The sequence below is a fragment of the Molothrus aeneus genome, chromosome 1, assembly GCF_037042795.1.
Source record: "Molothrus aeneus isolate 106 chromosome 1, BPBGC_Maene_1.0, whole genome shotgun sequence".
Classification (NCBI taxonomy): domain Eukaryota; kingdom Metazoa; phylum Chordata; class Aves; order Passeriformes; family Icteridae; genus Molothrus; species Molothrus aeneus.
This window is the reverse complement of record NC_089646.1, coordinates 37,812,994-37,831,472: the sequence shown is the minus strand read 5'-3', so window position 1 is coordinate 37,831,472 and position 18,479 is coordinate 37,812,994. Positions and strand designations below refer to the sequence as shown.

Genomic DNA, 18,479 nt, shown 5'->3' with positions numbered 1-18,479 from the left:
ATCTCATTAGAAACTTGAAATTCCACTGAAAACTGCAGAAATCTATAGAGACTACTCTGATGGTCATTTGTATGCATCCCAAATGTAAATTTTCTTAAATATTACTGAACCTCTTGTGAGTATTTTCAGTCTTGGAGAAACTTCATGGTTTGGGGTTTTTTCCCTTTTTTAGGAAACTAAGTGATTTGATTTGTATTTGGTAATCCCCAAGAAAATCATGTTATGATTTAAAATGTTTTTTAAGAAGAAACCTCAATGATAGGCACAGAAATATCATAGTTAGGCAGAATGCTACTTTAAAATTTCTGCCAGGTTTTCACAATCCTTGTAAAAATGAACCTGATCTTAGTGGAAAACAGTTGAATACGCAGCAGAATTATATGGGACAGCACCCATTTAAACATGTGAAACATGAGATATTCATAACTCATGAAAGATAAGATTGGTTGATTTGATTGTTATTAGAAGCAGGAGTAAATGAAGAGGAGCTCTATGGAGATCTTAATTTTAAGTTGAACTCTCATCCTAATGATTAAAACAAAAGTATCTTTTAAGACCGGGGAATAAGATATGTTTCCATTCTGCTCCATCTCTAAATTTTGTCCAGATGGAGCTCTATTAACTGATATCTGATTTTTCCTTGTTTAATTGTTACAGGGTACATGCAGCTTTACTTTGGTACAGATTCCCTAGTCCCGTTTTAGATTTGCTTTGATTTCTAATCTCATATTAAATTGTGAGTGTCAGCAATTAGGTGTGAACCCTGGAACTCCTTGTCCCCAACCAAATCCTTGTACCTTGTCTATTGAGGAGGTCGTATCACCTGTTACAAGTCTGTAGGTCATAGAGTCAGTAGCTACCTCTTGCTTGATTCTGCACATATAATCTTAAATCAAGCTCCCACTCATGTAGCTAATATGAAAAAATTACATGTCTCTGTTTGTTTTCTCTTCTTCCCCACAGGTAAAATTAGTATTTTCAAAGGAACCTTCAAAGCCGATGGCCCCGCGAATCTTACCAAATCCGCTAGCAGCTGCAGCAGCAGCTGCTGCTGTGGCTGTGAATTCCCCCTTCAGTCTTCGCACAGCCCCAGCAGCCACCCTTTTCCAGACTTCAGCACTTCCTCCAGCACTCCTACGACCAGCTCCTGGGCCTATACGGACCACCCACACTCCCGTGCTTTTTGCTCCTTACTGAACTCCAAACAGGAATTAATTGTACTGCAATAATTTTTCAAATCAAAACAAACAAAAAAAAAAAGAAAATCAAGGACATTGAACTATGCAGTGTTTATTTATAGTTTAAAGTATATATGAAGAGCCAGAACTTTTGATAGAGAACTGAACAAATTCTGAAAGGGGGAATGGGTGGTATTTTCTCCAGATAAGAGCATTTCTCTTGAGCATTATTGATCGTTTTAGAACTGATCTCCAGCATTGACTTGTAGTGACATATAAAACTTACAAAGCCTTTTGACTGTGCATTTTGGCACATATTTCCCTGCAATGTCTTTCCTGCTTTATGAAACAACTTACAAATTTGTCTAAAGGGCATTAACTGGTTCCAATGTATATAAAATACTTTATTCTGTAGATTAAAGAAGAAGGAAAAAAAAAGAAACACTGTGAATAGTAGTACCCTTACCAATCCTCCTGCCAAATCAGCAGTTACTGGGTATTTATCTGAACAAAAGTAGATACAATAGATGTCTTGTAAAACAGTAGTATTGTGTCTCTATCTATGCCACTAGGTTTCTAACTGAGTTGCAAAAGATACAATGAACAAAATTATGTCACTTTGGTAAGTAGTCAAAAATTATTACAATAATGTGGAGCTGTTCCTGGTGAGCAAAGTTTTCTTCACTCACATAAGAATGAAAATGATCCACGTTAGGGCAAAGAAAGTGATAAAGAGGATCTAGTGGAGGAAAAATAATTCAGATACTGTACACAGAATGGGTCAAATGTTTATTTAACTGAGAATGTATGTGTACACTCTGTGTTTATTCAAAAAGTACATGATAGATCAATGTTTAAGACATGACAGTGGAAAACCAAAAATATGATCTTGTCATGGAACAGGCCTGACACTTCAGTGTTGAGCAGAGGGAAGACACAAATCAGTTACAGAGAGTAATAACTGACAAATGAAAAACAGAAAAGAAATCCTGGTCTCATTTAAGTCAGTTTAAAGTTCCTTCTGACTGCAGTGTATCCAGAATTTCATCCCAAGAATGGCACATATTCATTTTATATCACACCAGTGGGAGTGTCTGTAGATACAGGTAATATATTTTGCAATAGGCTTAGTCTTAGCAACAGACTTATTCCCTTGTTTTATTTCCTACTGATGTGATATAAAATGTCTTAATATACCTATAAAGTGTAAACAGTGACACATGAGATACATATTACGAGATAACTGCACATCATGGGTTTGGAACAAATACAACTTTTAGGATCTCAAGGGACCCTTGAATTCTGTAGCTGACCGTGATGTATGGACAGCTTAAAGCCTTATATATTTACTGTGAGGCTTAAAGGGGTTGACTGTGTCCCTTTAAAGTAAGATTTATCAGGGGTATATATAGATATATTGTATATATGTTAGAGTAAGAAAAATAACTTATAAACAGAAAATCTACTATATAAAATAATTATATAACCATTGATTTCACATGTGGGTCATTAAGTGGTAAGTAACAAACAACAGAGAAAAAAATAATCCTTGCTGCCTGCTTTTTTCCCATAGGGAGCTGAAAAGTATCTATTAATATTATGGAGTGTGCTGCTGAGTCACATGCAACCACTCTGATGTGTAGCTAAGTGAAATGCCTACCATACATTTAGGCAGAATAAAATTTAAAAGCATAATTTAAGTTTAGATGGGGAAATTATTTGAAAGATTTCATTAAAAGGCAGTAATGCAAAATATTGACCATGTGGTTGCTATATAATGCTGCCTGTGGTTAGTGCAGACATGTGGGAGATATAGAGGATGGGAATATACAGCACTTTTGACTTGCAGTTCATCAGTGAGCCTTCCATATACATTTGTATTTGCCATTTTTTAAACCTCTCTGCATTTAGATTTTATAAAAAATATATAAAGAGAGAGAAAGAGGAGGTTCCATGGATATCTGTGTCCGAAGAATTCCAAAGAGATGCATTTATTTATCTAGAAGTATTAAAATAAGTTCTGTATTATGTATTTGTATTTCATCCAGTTTATTTGCAAACGTTTGTGCCTTGAAATGAAATGAGCTTTTGTTTATATTTAATTCACACCTATGTAGCCATGAAAAATACATGATGGTGATTCCAGGGCTAATTACCAGCTGGATTGCTTTGGCCTAACTTTCAAAACAACAGTATGAGTAAGTTCCTGAAGCCAAGTTTAGACATCTAAATAACTAGGGGCTGACATTTAAAAGGGCTCTCTACTCTACAGCTCCCAGTAAAGAGGCAGTAAATCAGCCAGCCTTCAAAACCTGCCCCTCACACTCAATTTAGAAAATTTTTCATTATATTTGGGTACATGAGATAGTAAGATTCAGTGTACTTGGTCTTTTAAGCCTGCTTTCAACTTTCCATCTGTTTGCAGAAGCTGTAGTGCCATTGCCAGCTGCGTTCAGATTCCTCCTTGAAAAGGGCAGCAGCTTTCAAGCTGTGCTCCATGAACCACCACTTGTTTCCAGAGCCTTTTGTAAGAGCCTGTGTAAGTAAGAGCCTGCTAAAGGAGCAGAGGAGTACTCACATTTTGGGAAGGTAGAAGGTCTGGGCAGGCTATCTTTTACCCATGAGGAAGGAGGCAGATGGGAAAATGGGAAATAGACAAATATCCTGAAGGCTCTTATGCACAGCCTTCTGGTGCATGGACACCTGCTGTACATCCTGCCATGTTGTTGTGATGCCATCAAAATCAACAGGCTGATCCTTGCCAAAACGTGGCCTGTGGCATGTATGGAGGCACAGTACTAAGAGCAGAGTTCATACAAATTTTGCTAGAAATAAGAGTGTCATTCCAACTACTTACGTCAGCTAATTTGCAATGACACCTTCAGTTTTCTTGGACCTCTTTTGTCACAGTGCTCTATGGAACAAGTTTTTGTTCACACAAGTCTCTTTTAAAGTTCATCTGTAAACAACAAACTCAGTTCTTTTTGTCTCTTACTCACTACCTAATAAAGGATAAAGCCTAAATGTTAGAATGTATAGTGGATTTTCTGTGCCTTGCTGCTCCACACCCCTCTCGGTCATAACAAGCCAATGTACCCAGGACATCAGTACAACAGTTCTATTTTTTATATATATATATATATATATATATATGTCAAGAAAAATACTGGCACAGCTATCTAATGGGGCAAAGAGAACTTCTGGTCAAGGGTATGTCCACAGCAGATGACAGCAGAGGAGGTAGCAAACAGAAGACACTTTACACCTACTTGTCAATACATCCAGTGTGGAGAGCACTATTTAAGAAAAAAATGCCATCATATTTCATATTACCATAGCACTCCAGGGCCAAGATGAAGCCTAAAGCACAAGGAAGCAGATCATTTCATCGAAGACACAGTCACTCACTGGAATAAGAATGTGAAATCAGCCTGCGGGGAAGTGGCTGGGTAATGAACTCAGAAAAACAATCAGGTTCAGGGATGTTTTCTTAAGTTCTATTCAAAGTGTTAAAGAATAACTATTCTGTTCTGATGCAAAGAGACGGTATTTTTGTGGGAGGTATATATCTATAAATATTTATATTTTTATGCTATCTGCATTTTTCCAACTACCTATGGCTTCAAACCTTTGTTCTGAGGGATCATCATTGCTCTGAACCATAAATTTAGTTACCTTCTTGAAAACTGCTGTAAAAGCTGATGTGAAAAGTCAGTAAGCAAATGGTATAAATATGATGATCTAAAATGAAAAAAAAAAGGATTGACCATGTCAAGAAATATTGTATTTGAAAAGTATACATCTTTATTTTAAGATAAATTATATAAAATTATATAAAATTAAGAATAGCTAAATAAAGTTAATATAACTAGAAGAATTACATCTGTCATTTTAGTACTGAAATATGACAATTGGCTCTACATTTTAAAAGTTTAAAAGACTTTCTAGATGTCAAATCAATGCAAGGATGCTGTTGGTACATTTAATGTCTCACTTCATTATCTTCCATTTACATCAGGAATACCATAACTGAATGGACCTGCCTTTAGTCACTTTTATTTAATTGCCAAAGATACAGTAGCATATTGGCCCCATATTCCCTGAAAAGTGAAATCATGCTTAGAAGGCCCTGTTTCTGTGTTTTACTTCCCTTAAACACATACTTTTTAGAGTCTCTTCAAAGTATCCTGGGGAATTTCTAACTCAATATCTTTTTTTAGCAAAAATAAATTTATGAACATTATGTCATTTTATGAACATTAGACCAACACTGAGGAACAAGATTTAAAAAGGTTTTCACAACTGTAACATTCTTTTGGGTAGATATGAAGCACAGACACTCAAATTATTTGGTTGCCCAAATCTTTTTGGAAACAAGTGAAATCAGAACCTTGACTAATGTATAAGTGTCCTGGTTTTGGGGTTAACTCACAACAATAAGAAGGCTGGTCTTTTTACTAACAGGTGTCTGAATTTTCATTTCTAAAACTGACTTCAGCACAGTTCAGGCTTCAAGACTCTAAGCTCCCAAAGCTCTCAAGAAAATAAGAATGGGCTTCCTGTTTATCAAGATGCATGTGAAAATGTGAGCCTATACTATGTAAAATGTTAAGTATTTTTTTGACATCATGTCTTCTCCTGTTCTCATTGTTTGTCTCTAAGTGCCATTCCTTTGGTGCCAATGAATCATACAGAAGCTTCTGTGCTGGAATTCCATTCGTGACTAAAAGAAACAGTAACACTGATAAATCCTATCTTAAACTAGTTTAAATCTCAAACACACAGTGAAGGGTTTAGCCAAGGACCAGAGTTTTATGGCCTCTCACTTCTACAGGTTTATTGAAATTCAGGACCATTTTGGAGTAAATGAGACTATCTGGAAGATGATTATTGCATAGTCTGACCTGAAATGTCAGCAGCTGAAAGAGTCTGTGCTCCAGACCAAAATTAACAATGGTATGAAAAACATAATTCTCTTAACTTTGGGACTCCTGATAGCAGTTGCAAAAATCTTTGATTTCAATAGAGGCAATTTTTTGCTCTTGGTGGATGAGGCCTTTTGCAGTCTTGCTGTGTACTGCAATTAGGTGTCATTCAATTCTGATTCTGTATTGATACTTTGATAAAGAAACTTGGCTGAGTGTGAAACATTATTAGTGGCTGCCTGGTTCATGTGGTCAGCTTCATGCTGGGATGATGCTTGGGTGGTGAAATAAGAAGAATTGAAAGAGTCAATGTAAAGAAATTGGTGGACTAATTTGACCCTTTTTCCTTGTGCTATGTTCTCAAATGGGACTTCTGAGGTATGAACAAGCTGGGACATTGAATAGTTCCTGGATAAAAATGTAGAAACCTTGAAGATCATGAGATATTAACTTTAAAATAAGTTTGATGAGAAAGAACTCAGAAGAGATTATTTGGATTAGATGCCACGGTGACAGTGTAGCAATGGTCTTCACACTAGGCACACTGTCAATACCCTGACATTTTTCCTTGATTCTGTTCACAGCAGAAATCAAGGGTTTGACACCCATGATTAGAAACAAGCATAGTTGATAATATTCATATTGGACACACAATAGAAGGACACAATAATTTTCCTTAGGACTCCATGTCTTCAGGTGTGTTCATACCAGCCTAGATATCACTGCATTTTGTCAACACCTGGGTCTCCAGAAAGGATGTCCATACTTTTTATTTGTTTTTATTACAATTTGATTTTTCTTCGATGTTTCTTTATTGGTTGTCTTGTCTCTCATATGAATGAACAGAATCCATAAAATTAAATATACATTTAAGAAGTATGTAATCATCAATGCCTCTGTTGGGCCATTTGATCAGAGTCAATAAATTAAATAAAGAATTTAAAGCAGCAAAGCCACAGCAATGGTAAAATATTGTGAAGAGAGAACATCTATACTACGGTGCTCTTTACCTAATCTAGAGTTTTATGACACAGACATCTCTTTATCCTTTAATACTTTCCTGAAATATTCATCTTTTGGGATCCTTCAAAGGTTTAATCAAATTTAAATGTTATTTCTCATGTTCAGTACAAACATCTATGTATTTCTGAGTGCAAAAGTAATATAAAAAGGGATAAAACCTACAAACCATTTTCTCACTACAAATGCCTGCAGCATTTGTTAACAATGTCAGCCCTTTCTCTGCTTGTGGCTCGTGGCTGGCATTTACCGTGGGAACTGTTCTCATTGAGACATGTATCAGGTGAAAACTGTCAGCTTAAAACACAATCTGTCAAGTGCAGAGATTTGTTTGGGGCACAACAGAGTGGGAGATGAAAGAACATAGGCAAAGCTGTGCCTTTATAGTAGCCTGTTTGAACCCTCTCAAAACTTCCTGGTGGCTTGATGGGGAGAGGCAGAGGTTCTTAATGTGGCCATTCTGTTGTATTTATAACACAGAAGATGTAAATTTGAAAAAAGTCTTGATTTGGGAGTTTTTAACCAGTGCTTCAGTGTGGGGGATGATCCCTCCCCCTCCCACCCAAAAATGAAATCTTTCCTTCAGATATATTTTCAATGTAGACTTGCCATGATATTATTGCCAGGCAAACTGCTGCCTGAATCTGATTTTTGCATTGGAATAAAACTATTCATGTCAGTTTTGGTACCCAGAAGGAGAACCCAGGAATTAAAAATTAAAATGTAATGAGCCTCCACTTGGGTCACTTTTTTTTTTTCTTCCTGCAGTTGCTCAAGTCATACCAGTTTGCTAAAATCTACACATCAATCAAAAAGGAAATGCCGGTTTCTTTCTTCTTCTACTGTTTTTATAATTTTAGAAAGGAGATGGAAGCAGCTGTAGCTCTTTATCCAATGACCCACACTAAAGCCACCATGTAGTCAACAAATGCCTGCACATATATTGCCTCTCTGCATACACACAGATTTACTTCACTCCAATCCTTCTGCTAAATCACAATTTGTGACTCCCTCAGCACCATGGGACACTGCAAAGAGCATTTAAGAGGAAAAGAAAAACCAAAACACCCACTTATGGTCTGTGTAATATGGGTTATAATACAGTACCCCTTTATCCCCTTCAGTGGCATAATCGAACCATGTGGCTGGAGTCCTGCATTAAGCCCCTCATTACAGTATTGGCTGCTTTAAATGGTGAGCACTGAAGCCAATTTTGCTGGCTGTGCTATAATTAAGCCTTCTCCCTAACCGTGTAAGGTTCTCTGCTCTCCACAGGGGTATTTTTCATGTCAAGTGAATTCTTGGAATAAACCCTAGAGCTTTTCTCACCTCCTTATACAGCTGTTAAAAGCAGCAGGGAAAAAAAAAGCAAATTAGCCTTTCACATTTTATTGATACCTGTGTTCCGCCTGACTGTCAGGAATTTCATAGTGGCACTAAACACTTCAGAAACTCTTCAGTTCTGTTCTTTGAGACAGGCTGCAATGGATCACTATCCCATGCAATAGATATATAATCCACAGCAGTATGCAAATCATCTACCAATGGCACTGACTCATTAAACTCTTTAAATTTGGATAAAAAAACCTCAAAACCTACCAGGACCAAGTGAAAGCACTAAAGACCACACACATTCATTACATGATGTGTCAAAGAACCTTTAGGAGAATATCCAAGTTAGTCCAACAGCAAGTGCCAGAGAAGGTAATTGTTTTGGAAATTAAATGGAGGATGGTTCTTTCTGAACCCAAGTGTGAGAGCAAGTTTAACCATGCCAAATATTCTGCAGCTATTGAGAACTGGAGAAGTTTGTTGACATTCTTGAACGATGTTCTTCCAGCTATAGACAATCTCCAACAATGCAGTGAAAAATTTCAAACATGAGATCAAGTTATTTAGCAGGGTAACGAAATATTCTTCCTAGTGCTTGCAGATAACCAGCATAAGTTCTTCTTTTAGTAATGCAAGGCACAGTTAAATTACTGGGTACTAATTTACTATCACTAGTACCATCAAGTACTGACACTTTTACAAAAACTAGCCCTGATCCATTCACTCTTCAAAAACACTATAAATTTAGATGACGTTTTTATAAGTCCAAGAGTAAAATTTCATGGTCTGGTAGTTTGTAATAGTAGTTTTGACTCATAAATAGTCAATATAATATCTCCTCTTAAAAAAGAGTGGAGGGAGGTGACTGGGGCAATTATACCTTACTATTTAAAACACCTGATAACTGCCTGAGGGCCTTTTAAAGGTCAGAGTTATCAACCATGTGGAAAAAGGTAGTGTGCTAAGAGGATAGCTGAGTTGTCTCAGAGGTAAATTAGGTGAGACAAAATAACCAAAATTTTAGTAATTTCTTCATTAGGTAAGTGTAGATTAATTATTCCAGATTTGCTTAGGTATTTGAGACTGTGATCCATAAAAATTACTAAATTGGCAGTATGGCAATTCAAATAATTTTGAAAGAAACTAAATGAAGTCTGTATGGGTTACAGTGTAAGGAGAATTGTTAGGCTGGGGAGAGAAAGTAGAAGGCAGTTTCAAGTTGCATCTGGCTTCATTGGTGATTTTACACACAAAAAAAAAAATGTGCTCTTGAAATTCTTTGATAACACATATTAGGAGCTATTATCAATTTAGAAAGGAACATTTTCCAGAAAGAATAGAATGACCTTGGGAACTGATATCATAGAAAGGAGCTGTAACTGAATAGGAAAGAAAGGCACAATCATGTATTTAGAATCTAATAACAACTAGCTCTAAGAATGCAGTAGCTCTAAACAACTGAAGAGCACAATGTACAGGTGGCAGTGGGTTACAAATTTGATATAGCTGTTAAAAATAAAATCAAAAATTTTAATTGAGGTATATTCTGTATTATACCACTACAGAATAAAAACTTCATATTTTGACAACTTCATTGATTCATAATAAAGTATAATTAAATCTTTTTGGAAAAGACATGAGGGATGAGAAAATAATATAATAAAATTTACATGGTTAGAATAAGGATGGAAGGCCGAGCAAGAAAGAGATCCAATTGCTCCTTCTACAATGGGATGGAAATGGTGGTAACCATCAGGAAATGAAGAAAGCTATTCAAGGTAAGAAGGTCTTCAAGCATAAATACTTGAATTGATGTCTACAAAATCACCAGTGAAAATTCTCTGGAAGTTAAGAGATACTTGTAAGTGTTAAAACACAGAAAAGTTGTCAAGCAGGCAAAAACTGAGGTGATCTTCAGGTGGACGTTGTCTTGGTTATGAATTAGGTTCTGTGCCACATTTACTGTGGCAGCAGCTAACTGGGCAAGATGCCCTAGTCAGCAAGACTGCTCCCTTTTCTGTCAGAGCATATTTTAGTCTGTTGCTCCAAAATATGTTAGTGACTTTACTCACGGCTTGATAAGTTGGGGAGAGAAATATATGAAATATGAGGGATGACATGTCATAGGAAAAAAACTTCTGAATCTTGCCCAGGGTCTATTTAATTTATGTATTCACATAAATATAGTAAAAAAATTGTTCCAAATCTGAGCGTAAGTACGTATGTTTGGTGGTGGCTTTTTGGACACTACATGTCAGCTGGAAGAGTCTGTCATATTCTTGCTGAAATAAGATTCAGTATAGTTTTCCTAGACAATCTCATGTCAAAACACATCTGTCATAATCAGTTGCTAAGCATAGTTCAGGCCTGTAAAAAAATTAGACAGACGAGTGAAAATATTTAACAGTGCTGAAAGCAAAAAGTATGTCTCTAGTTCACTGAATTCAAGAAAATATGCAGAGTTTGGTGACTGTTTAAGGCTTGCTCATCTTTTGTTTTGGGCAACAACTGACTTGGGACTTTAGGGCAGGGCATGCCATAGAGAGACAGATACCTGCGACCAAGTCCCTGCAGCAGAATAAGGGGGTGAAGTCAAAATAAAAGGCCTCTTCACTCTTCACTTATTTCAGACTCTCTGCTGAGGTTGCTGAATCCTGTGAGTTGTGTTCCTCAGTGAAGGAGTGCCTACATGTTGTATGACTGTGCTAGGTGGGTAAGAAGCCGTTTAGTCAAGCTGTGGAGTTCCAAAGCTCAACAATAAAATACAGATCTTATTGAAGTTACTGCACTAGTCTGTGATGTCTGATTCTTAACACTTAGCATTCAGTTCAGGCTTTAGCTAATAATTAGGTAAATAAATTGCCACTTGACACCTGCACGTCTTTACTTTTTCAAACCTTCCTCTTCCAAGAAGTCACAGATTTGTACCTTTTAAAGAGGAACTGAATATAAATGTTATGCTGTGGCACACTGCAGGTACATTTTTACTTTCTGTTCAGTCCCATATTTTGCAATCAAAAAAAAACCCAAACAAAACCACAACAACCAAAAAACCTCTCCCTGCCAAAAAACCAAAACCTATGAGTCAATGTTCAGCAATATGTTCAATATTTTGTTAGTTGATTTAGAATATTCTTCCAAATGAAGCATGTTCAAAATATTTTACAGAACTAAAAGCTTTGTGTGACTGCAACACAAAAACATAATCTGTTTTGGCTAAAAAAAGGAAGCCTTCTGTTTTCCTTACAACTGAGGCCAAACCAATTTTAATTTCTGACTACTTAATTAATGTTAAATACAATTTAGACTGATTGTCTCATAAAAAAACCCTGCAACATTTGTAGATTTACAGTTATTTAGTCTACTGTTTTATCTTTAATTTGAACATTTTAAGTATCAGAACAGTTAAATTCAAAGTCTTCATAGATTATGCCATCTGTTAATGAAAATCTATATTTCAGAGCTATGCAGAGCATGGTTAATAATTTGGCCATTATACAAATTGGCCATTTTACAGCTTGGCCATTTCTTATTTATTTTTGCTGCACTGGTCCAAAGGTTCTCTGTGCTCATGAAATATGAATTTCATTTTATGGCACAAGACGAGTCTTAAAAGTTATTTTCCTTATATCCCAGCATAGCTTGAGAAGCTTTCACAATTTTTCATGAGAAAGAAAGGAAGACACTGGCCATCTGAGATATAAGATTCAAGTTCATCTGACACTCTCTGGAGACCTAAGCTTGTGCTAGGACGTTGGTAAAGCTGTTAGCTACTAGAGCAGCTCCCCAGACTCTGGTTTATTGGTAGGTGAGTTGATTCCTTCACTACTATACACAGTAGTCTAAATGTGTACACCTCTATCACTACTTTTCACTAAGTGTAGATTTTGAGCTGTTCTCCATGAAAAGTCTACTATGGGATGAGACTACTTGTGCACTGGAAGTGCTTGTTTTCGCCACAGACCCCAAATGAGAGGTAGACATCTGTGCTATGTGAGTCTGAAACTGATCAAAAAGTTAAGCAAATATTGTATGCCATAAATTAATCCTGTGTAAGCAAGTTACTCTTTAGTTCAGGGTGGGGGGCAACCAGCATGAAGTCCAAGGTATGGCAGAACACAGTGATGGAACTGAGTCTTTCATGCGCAAGATGACTGTGGAAAAGACATAAATATCCTTGTTAGTAAGTTTAGTTACAGTCTTAAAAGTTAAGAATTTTTTTGCAGTGAAGTTTTTATTGCACCAGAGTAATCTAAAAGTTTTGAATTAGGGTTTATTTTGGGTGGGTTTTTTTTTTTTTTGTGGCATTTTGGACGTGTGTATGTTTTGTTTTATTTTGGTTTTTTAATTTTAAGCAAAAATTACGGTGTCCAAAAAACTCTCCAGGGACCCACTCTGTTTTAGCAAGGGCAAGAAGAGTGGGCTGCTCCCCAGGGCAGGGGGTGCTGGGAGCCAAGGGTGGCAGCCAGGCAGGGGCCCCCCAACAAGGGGCTGGTCCCAGAGCAAGGTGTGCAGGAGGTCTGATAACAGGGACTAAGTCAGATGAGAGTCCAGGTCTATCCAGGCCAGTCTGTAGTTGGTGAGGCAGGTACCAGGCAGGACAAAGAAGGTGCAGTGCCAGACACACCTGCAGTGTACCTTGGGCATACTACAAGGGATAAATGAAGCTCCCAAGTCAAGGTGTCCCAGCCAAGGCAAAGAGTCTCTCTCAGCTCCTTCTCTCACCTTAGCTGTTCTCCAGCAGTTTGTTCCCATTTTGCTTGGCCAAGCTGTGTCAAAGCAGCCCAGCCAACTCACCCTTGGGAAGCAAAGGAGATGGATTTACACAGGGCCCTGGCAATGTTACTGCATACCTTGTAAAGAGTAGAAGAGATTTTTTTGACTCTACAAATTACAGAGTAAAAGGGAATCAAAGGGCAGGAAAATAAATGGAGATGCTGAGTTTGCATACAAGCACAAAGAATGATAGAGCAAAGGTGGTTGAGTCCTTCTCCTCCTACCCAGCATTTCAGTGAAACACCAGTATTTGCAGCATGGGGTCATCAGGCTAAAATAAAGAAGCAGAAGACTGAAACAAATATAGAAATTTTTTTAGGACAGTAAGAGTAAATCTTAAATATAAATTCTATTTGGCTTATAAAAGCTTTCTGAGAAGAGTGATATCCCTTCCTTACTTCCAACACCGCTCAGTCCCTCTCATGTAAGAAAGCTTATCCTACCTGTTAGCATCTCAAAAAATTCCTGATTTGAGAAACCACAGTTGTCTAAAACTTTATCAGAAGCCAGGTGTTTCCTTCCATTGCACAGAGCTGTTGGCTAAAAAGAGTAAATTTTCACTTTTTGTAGGGGGCTTTCGCAGTCTTTTCTAAAGGCTGAAGATGTTTGATTTGAAAGCTCAGAGCTAGACACTTAGTTGTTATAAATAAGCATAGCCTCATTATTTTTCTAGGCTTATAGCAATTTTTGGTGGCTGAGATCTGATACATAGTTTGGAATAAAAGTGTTATTTTCAAATCATAATCAACAGATGACCCCTATTAAAAATGGTCATATTCTACTGTCTCACCTGAGAGAGTGACTGTGAAATTTTATGAGACCTGCTATTTCCACTTTTCTCTGCATTAACATCAAACTCCTATAGATTAAATAATTTCCTCATGCAAAAAACCTCTTATTTTCTCAACTATGTAGCTGTTGGCAGTTTTGTGTCATTCTGAAAGAAATTATAATAGCTTAATACTATTTTATAGAATCAGGATGTACCACTTTTTGCTTGGGTGAGGTGTGGTGGATGGAATCTTCCTCATTTGGCCTAAATATCTTGGTGTGACCAAAGCACAAACTCATGTGTCCCAATACTGCTTTTGGTAGCATGAACATCCTCTTGTAGCTGTAAAAGAGCTGAATTTCTGTGCCAGTGTGTAATTACCTTCACTTTGTTCCAGTCTGCTACCCTTTGTGACAGGTTGTGGTGGAGAAATTCTAGTCTAGTGAAGGCACCATGCAGATTCATGCACCATGCTTTGTATGTTGACTGTTCCTGATGCTGGTGATTTCTCAAGGTTTTTCTGCTACTAAAAATGGGCTCTGAGTAAGTGATATGGAGAACGGCATCTGGTCTAAGATCCCATTTATTAATGACTAGAGTTACTCAGCTCACTATAAATAATAAAATACTTCAATTTGGTAGGATTGCCCAAATAATATTTCCCATACAAATAACATGAAAGAAAATGTTTACATTCATAATCATATAACTCCCTGTCCACTGAAGAATTTATGACTGCCCCTAAAACTCCTCACCATCTTCCTAAGCCAGATTTTTCCTGTTTTGTGTGTGTCTTTCTTTATCCTCTCCCAAAATCACAGAGCTGAAGTATCCATGATGGTAACAGCACTGCTTAGGATAAATTTCTTTGGAGGTATTGTCCTGGAAAACATTCAAGCCAGTAGGAAGAAAAATTTCTTTGGGGGATAGACAGTGTTTTATTAAGAGCCTGCCCAAAGAAAAGTGGGCTAAAGATGCAGCTTCTCTGCTGCTAGCAAGATGTCATTTAGGATACACTTATTGGTTCCCAAGAGAGACAGTAGGTTGTAAAATTTGTGTTAGGAGGGGCTGAGTTAGACAGCATAAGGATATAACTTCTTCCTGCTTTGACTTTGATGTTTTATACCTTATTGAAATTCTATTTCTTTTAATTAGCATTCTGAAATCTGGAAAAACATTAGGCATAGATTAGCATAAGACAATGCATCAACATTGTCAATACAGCTGTTATGGCCAGGATACCTTGCAGGAGGGAATGCATGCAGTTGTGTCATTCAAGCATTTGCTGAGCTACAGAGAAGGAATTTTTGGAATCAAAAATGTTTAAGGGTTGACAAAATTCTGCTCAAATCTCCTCCTAAATATTTAGCTCCTTATCTTGGATCCCACTATCATGGCCTAGCTACTTAAATCTCCAGAGACTTTGACAGTGCTATATGTTCTGCTCTACAAGTACTGCTAGAGAGCAGAAGGGGTGTCCAGAGTGTCAGAGATCACAGATTTTCTTACCAAGGGTGTTCAAAAATGAGCCTAGAGGGACTGGCATGTGTAGTTGCATAATTCATCTGTGTGTTTGCACAGGAGCAGAGAAAGTATTGGGGAACTCTTATCCCACTCAGCTCACAAATCACTAAACTCTTGGCAACATGGAGATTTAAAACACAGATAAGCATGGTGGCAAATGATTTAATATGGATTAAATAAACTAGTGAAAGTGCATGTCCAGTAGCTGTGGAAAGCTATTCTTGTTATTTCCCCATTTATCTGAAAGCATGTGCTTCTGCCCAATATTGGCCTATCTTAGCCACATCAGACATTGGTGGTGTTCTCCCTGAAATTAATATATTTCCTTAGCTTCCTTTCTTTATTATTTATTTTCTTCTGTTCATTTAATGTTCCCTGGTTTAGCTGTATTGTATAGCTGTATGTATATAAAAATCCATTTAGCATAGATTTATTTTCTTTCAAATGCTGATGTGCAATATGTAAGGTATAAGGGTAATTTTGAGATAAATATGTAGTAGTTAGCCACCTAAAGAGATTAGAACCTGCTTTTGTCCTCATCATCTTAGCTACAACTCTCTCAGACTACAGCATTGGCTTTCACAGATGTACAAGGCAGCATGACTGCAGTAACCCCTAAAGATTTTGGAAACTGAAACACAGGTCCCAATAGGCATCACATAGTTACACTTTTCCCCTTATACATCCATAATCACTGCAAACTAAAATCCCTCTTCAACTGCCACTTAATTCTAAAGATGCCAAAGCCTATCTATGCTGCTGTTGCCAATAATCAATCATAAATCATAGAATAATTTAGTTTGGATTATGGTAGGTCATCAAGTCTAAATCAAAGCAAGGCTATTTTCAACATTAGATCAGGTTGTTTGGGGCTTTGTCTAGCTGAGTTTTAAAAATCTCCATCATTTGAAATCTCCACTGCCAAGACCAGCATTAAACATGTCCCTTTGTGTCAGTTCTATACAATTTTTTGAATGCTTCCAAGAATTGTGACTCTACCACTTTATTAGGCAACCTGTACCAATGCCTGACAATCCTTTCAGGGAAGAAATTTTTCCTAATATCCAATTGAAACCTACTCTGCAGTAAGTTGAGTCTGTTTCCCCTTGTCCTGTCACTGGTTGCCTGGGAGAAGAGATTGGCTCCAATCCTGACTGCAGCCTTTTTCAGGTAGTTGTAAAGAGTAATAAGGTCTCCTTCATGATCCTCCTTTTCTTCAGGCTAAACAACCCATTTCCTCAGTCACTCCTCGTAAGACTTGTGTTCCAGACCCTCCACCAGCTCATTACCCTTCTCTAGACCTGCTCCAGCACCTCAGGGTGTGCCTTGTAGTGAGGGCCCCAGAACTGAACACAGGATTGGAGGTGCAGCCTCACCAGCACCAAGTACAAGGGGATGATTGCTGCCCTGCTCCTGCTGGCCACACTATTCCTGATACAGGCCAGGATGCTATTGGCTTTCTTGGCCACCTGGGCACACGCTGGCCCATGCTCAGATGATTGTCTATCCCCCAGCCAAGTCTTTTTCTACCAAGAAGCTCTCCCATCATTCTTTCTCCAGCCTGCAGTGATGTTGGGGTTGTTGTGACGCAAGTGCAGGACCCAGAACTTTGCATTACTGAGCCTCATGCAATTGGTCCATGGATGCAGCCTGTCCAGATCCCTCTGCACAGCCTTCCTACCCTCCAGCACATCAACACCCCTGCCCAACTTGGTGTTGCCTGCAAACTGACTGACAGTGCACTAGATCTCCTCATTCAGACATTTCATTGGTTAAATGATCAGAACGAGTCCCAGTCTTGATCTCTGAGGGACACTTGTCACCAGATGCCAACTGGATGTAACTCCCTTCACAACCACTCTCTGAGATCAGCCAGACAGCCAGTTTTTCATGCACCAAAAGGTACGCCTCTCCAGGGTCTGAGCAGCCAGGTTCTTCAGGAGAATTTTGTGGGAAATAGTACCAAAGGCTTTACTAGAGTCTAGTAGATATCTACCTTTGCTTCCATTTCTTCACAGCTATTTTTTATCCTCTTTTCCTTTTTATTTTTTTCCTCTGCTGAGCATCAGTTACTGCATATCATTCAAGCAGCTGGTGGAGCTCTGTTTTGAAATTCTGGAGGTCACTTGCCATTATCTCTTCTCAAACTATAAAGGCACTCCCTTTGTCATCTCTATTCTCCACTTTGAAACCCTAGTGGCTTTTTGTTTGTTTTGGACTTCTGTAATATTGCTGCCTTGAAAAGAAACCATGTCAGAAACGTGTAGTGGTATTAAAGAACTTTTTGCCATTCTTTGAGAATTCATCTATGGCAGCATATAAAGATTTTGTCTGTGTTGACATAACCTCTATGACTAAAATGAATTGGAATAGGATTTGTCTGATTAATAGCATCACCCTGGGAAGAGCTGACATCATTTCGTTGTGGGATTTTAGTATATTAAATGATTGCTTTTAAATATTTTGTCTGGAGTTGATTTTGGAGAATGTACTGGAAGGTGCTTCATGTACTACTACATGTCACAACCATGCCATGAAACAAAAGTATGCAGTGGGGAGCAGCATGAACCCAAGACTACGGTTATTATGTCACTAATGTGGCCATTAAGTTTTCATGTTAAGATTTATTATGCTCTCATTACAGCACTTTTAGTTTTGATGTATCAAACCACTACTACAGTACATATTTGTTGACATCTCATCTGTTTTAGAAAGGCAAATGATTACAAGTTACCAAGGAAACTAATAAGCAGTATGCAAGGAATCGACTGCACAATTTGTTTTGCTGGATAGCAAGTCACTGCTGTTTTAATGTCAATTAAATTACTCCTACTTCTCACACTGATAAAATAAAAACAAACCATGTACCATTTTAAAAAAATTATAGCCATATCCATTTAGTAAATGGAAATGAGCATTGTATTGTAGCTTATATGAAGATGGAAGATAAAG

At 37.6% G+C, this 18,479-nt stretch overlaps 1 protein-coding gene across 4 annotated transcripts in view; it reads left to right on the top strand.

Moving 5' to 3' along the window:
- The window catches only part of ZNF385D (zinc finger protein 385D), a 416,559-nt gene extending 408,701 nt beyond the window's left edge, over positions 1 to 7,858 (top strand). For 3 of the 4 annotated variants that reach the window (XM_066555244.1, XM_066555263.1, XM_066555254.1), the window contains one exon: positions 964 to 7,055. In XM_066555244.1, the coding sequence (XP_066411341.1) occupies positions 964 to 1,197 (234 nt within the window). In that variant the 3' untranslated portion in view covers positions 1,198 to 7,055. Of the gene's footprint in view, positions 1 to 963 lie in introns of all 4 variants that reach the window. The other variant, XM_066555234.1, reaches the window with a different exon arrangement.
- The last annotated feature ends 10,621 nt before the right edge of the window (positions 7,859 to 18,479 follow it).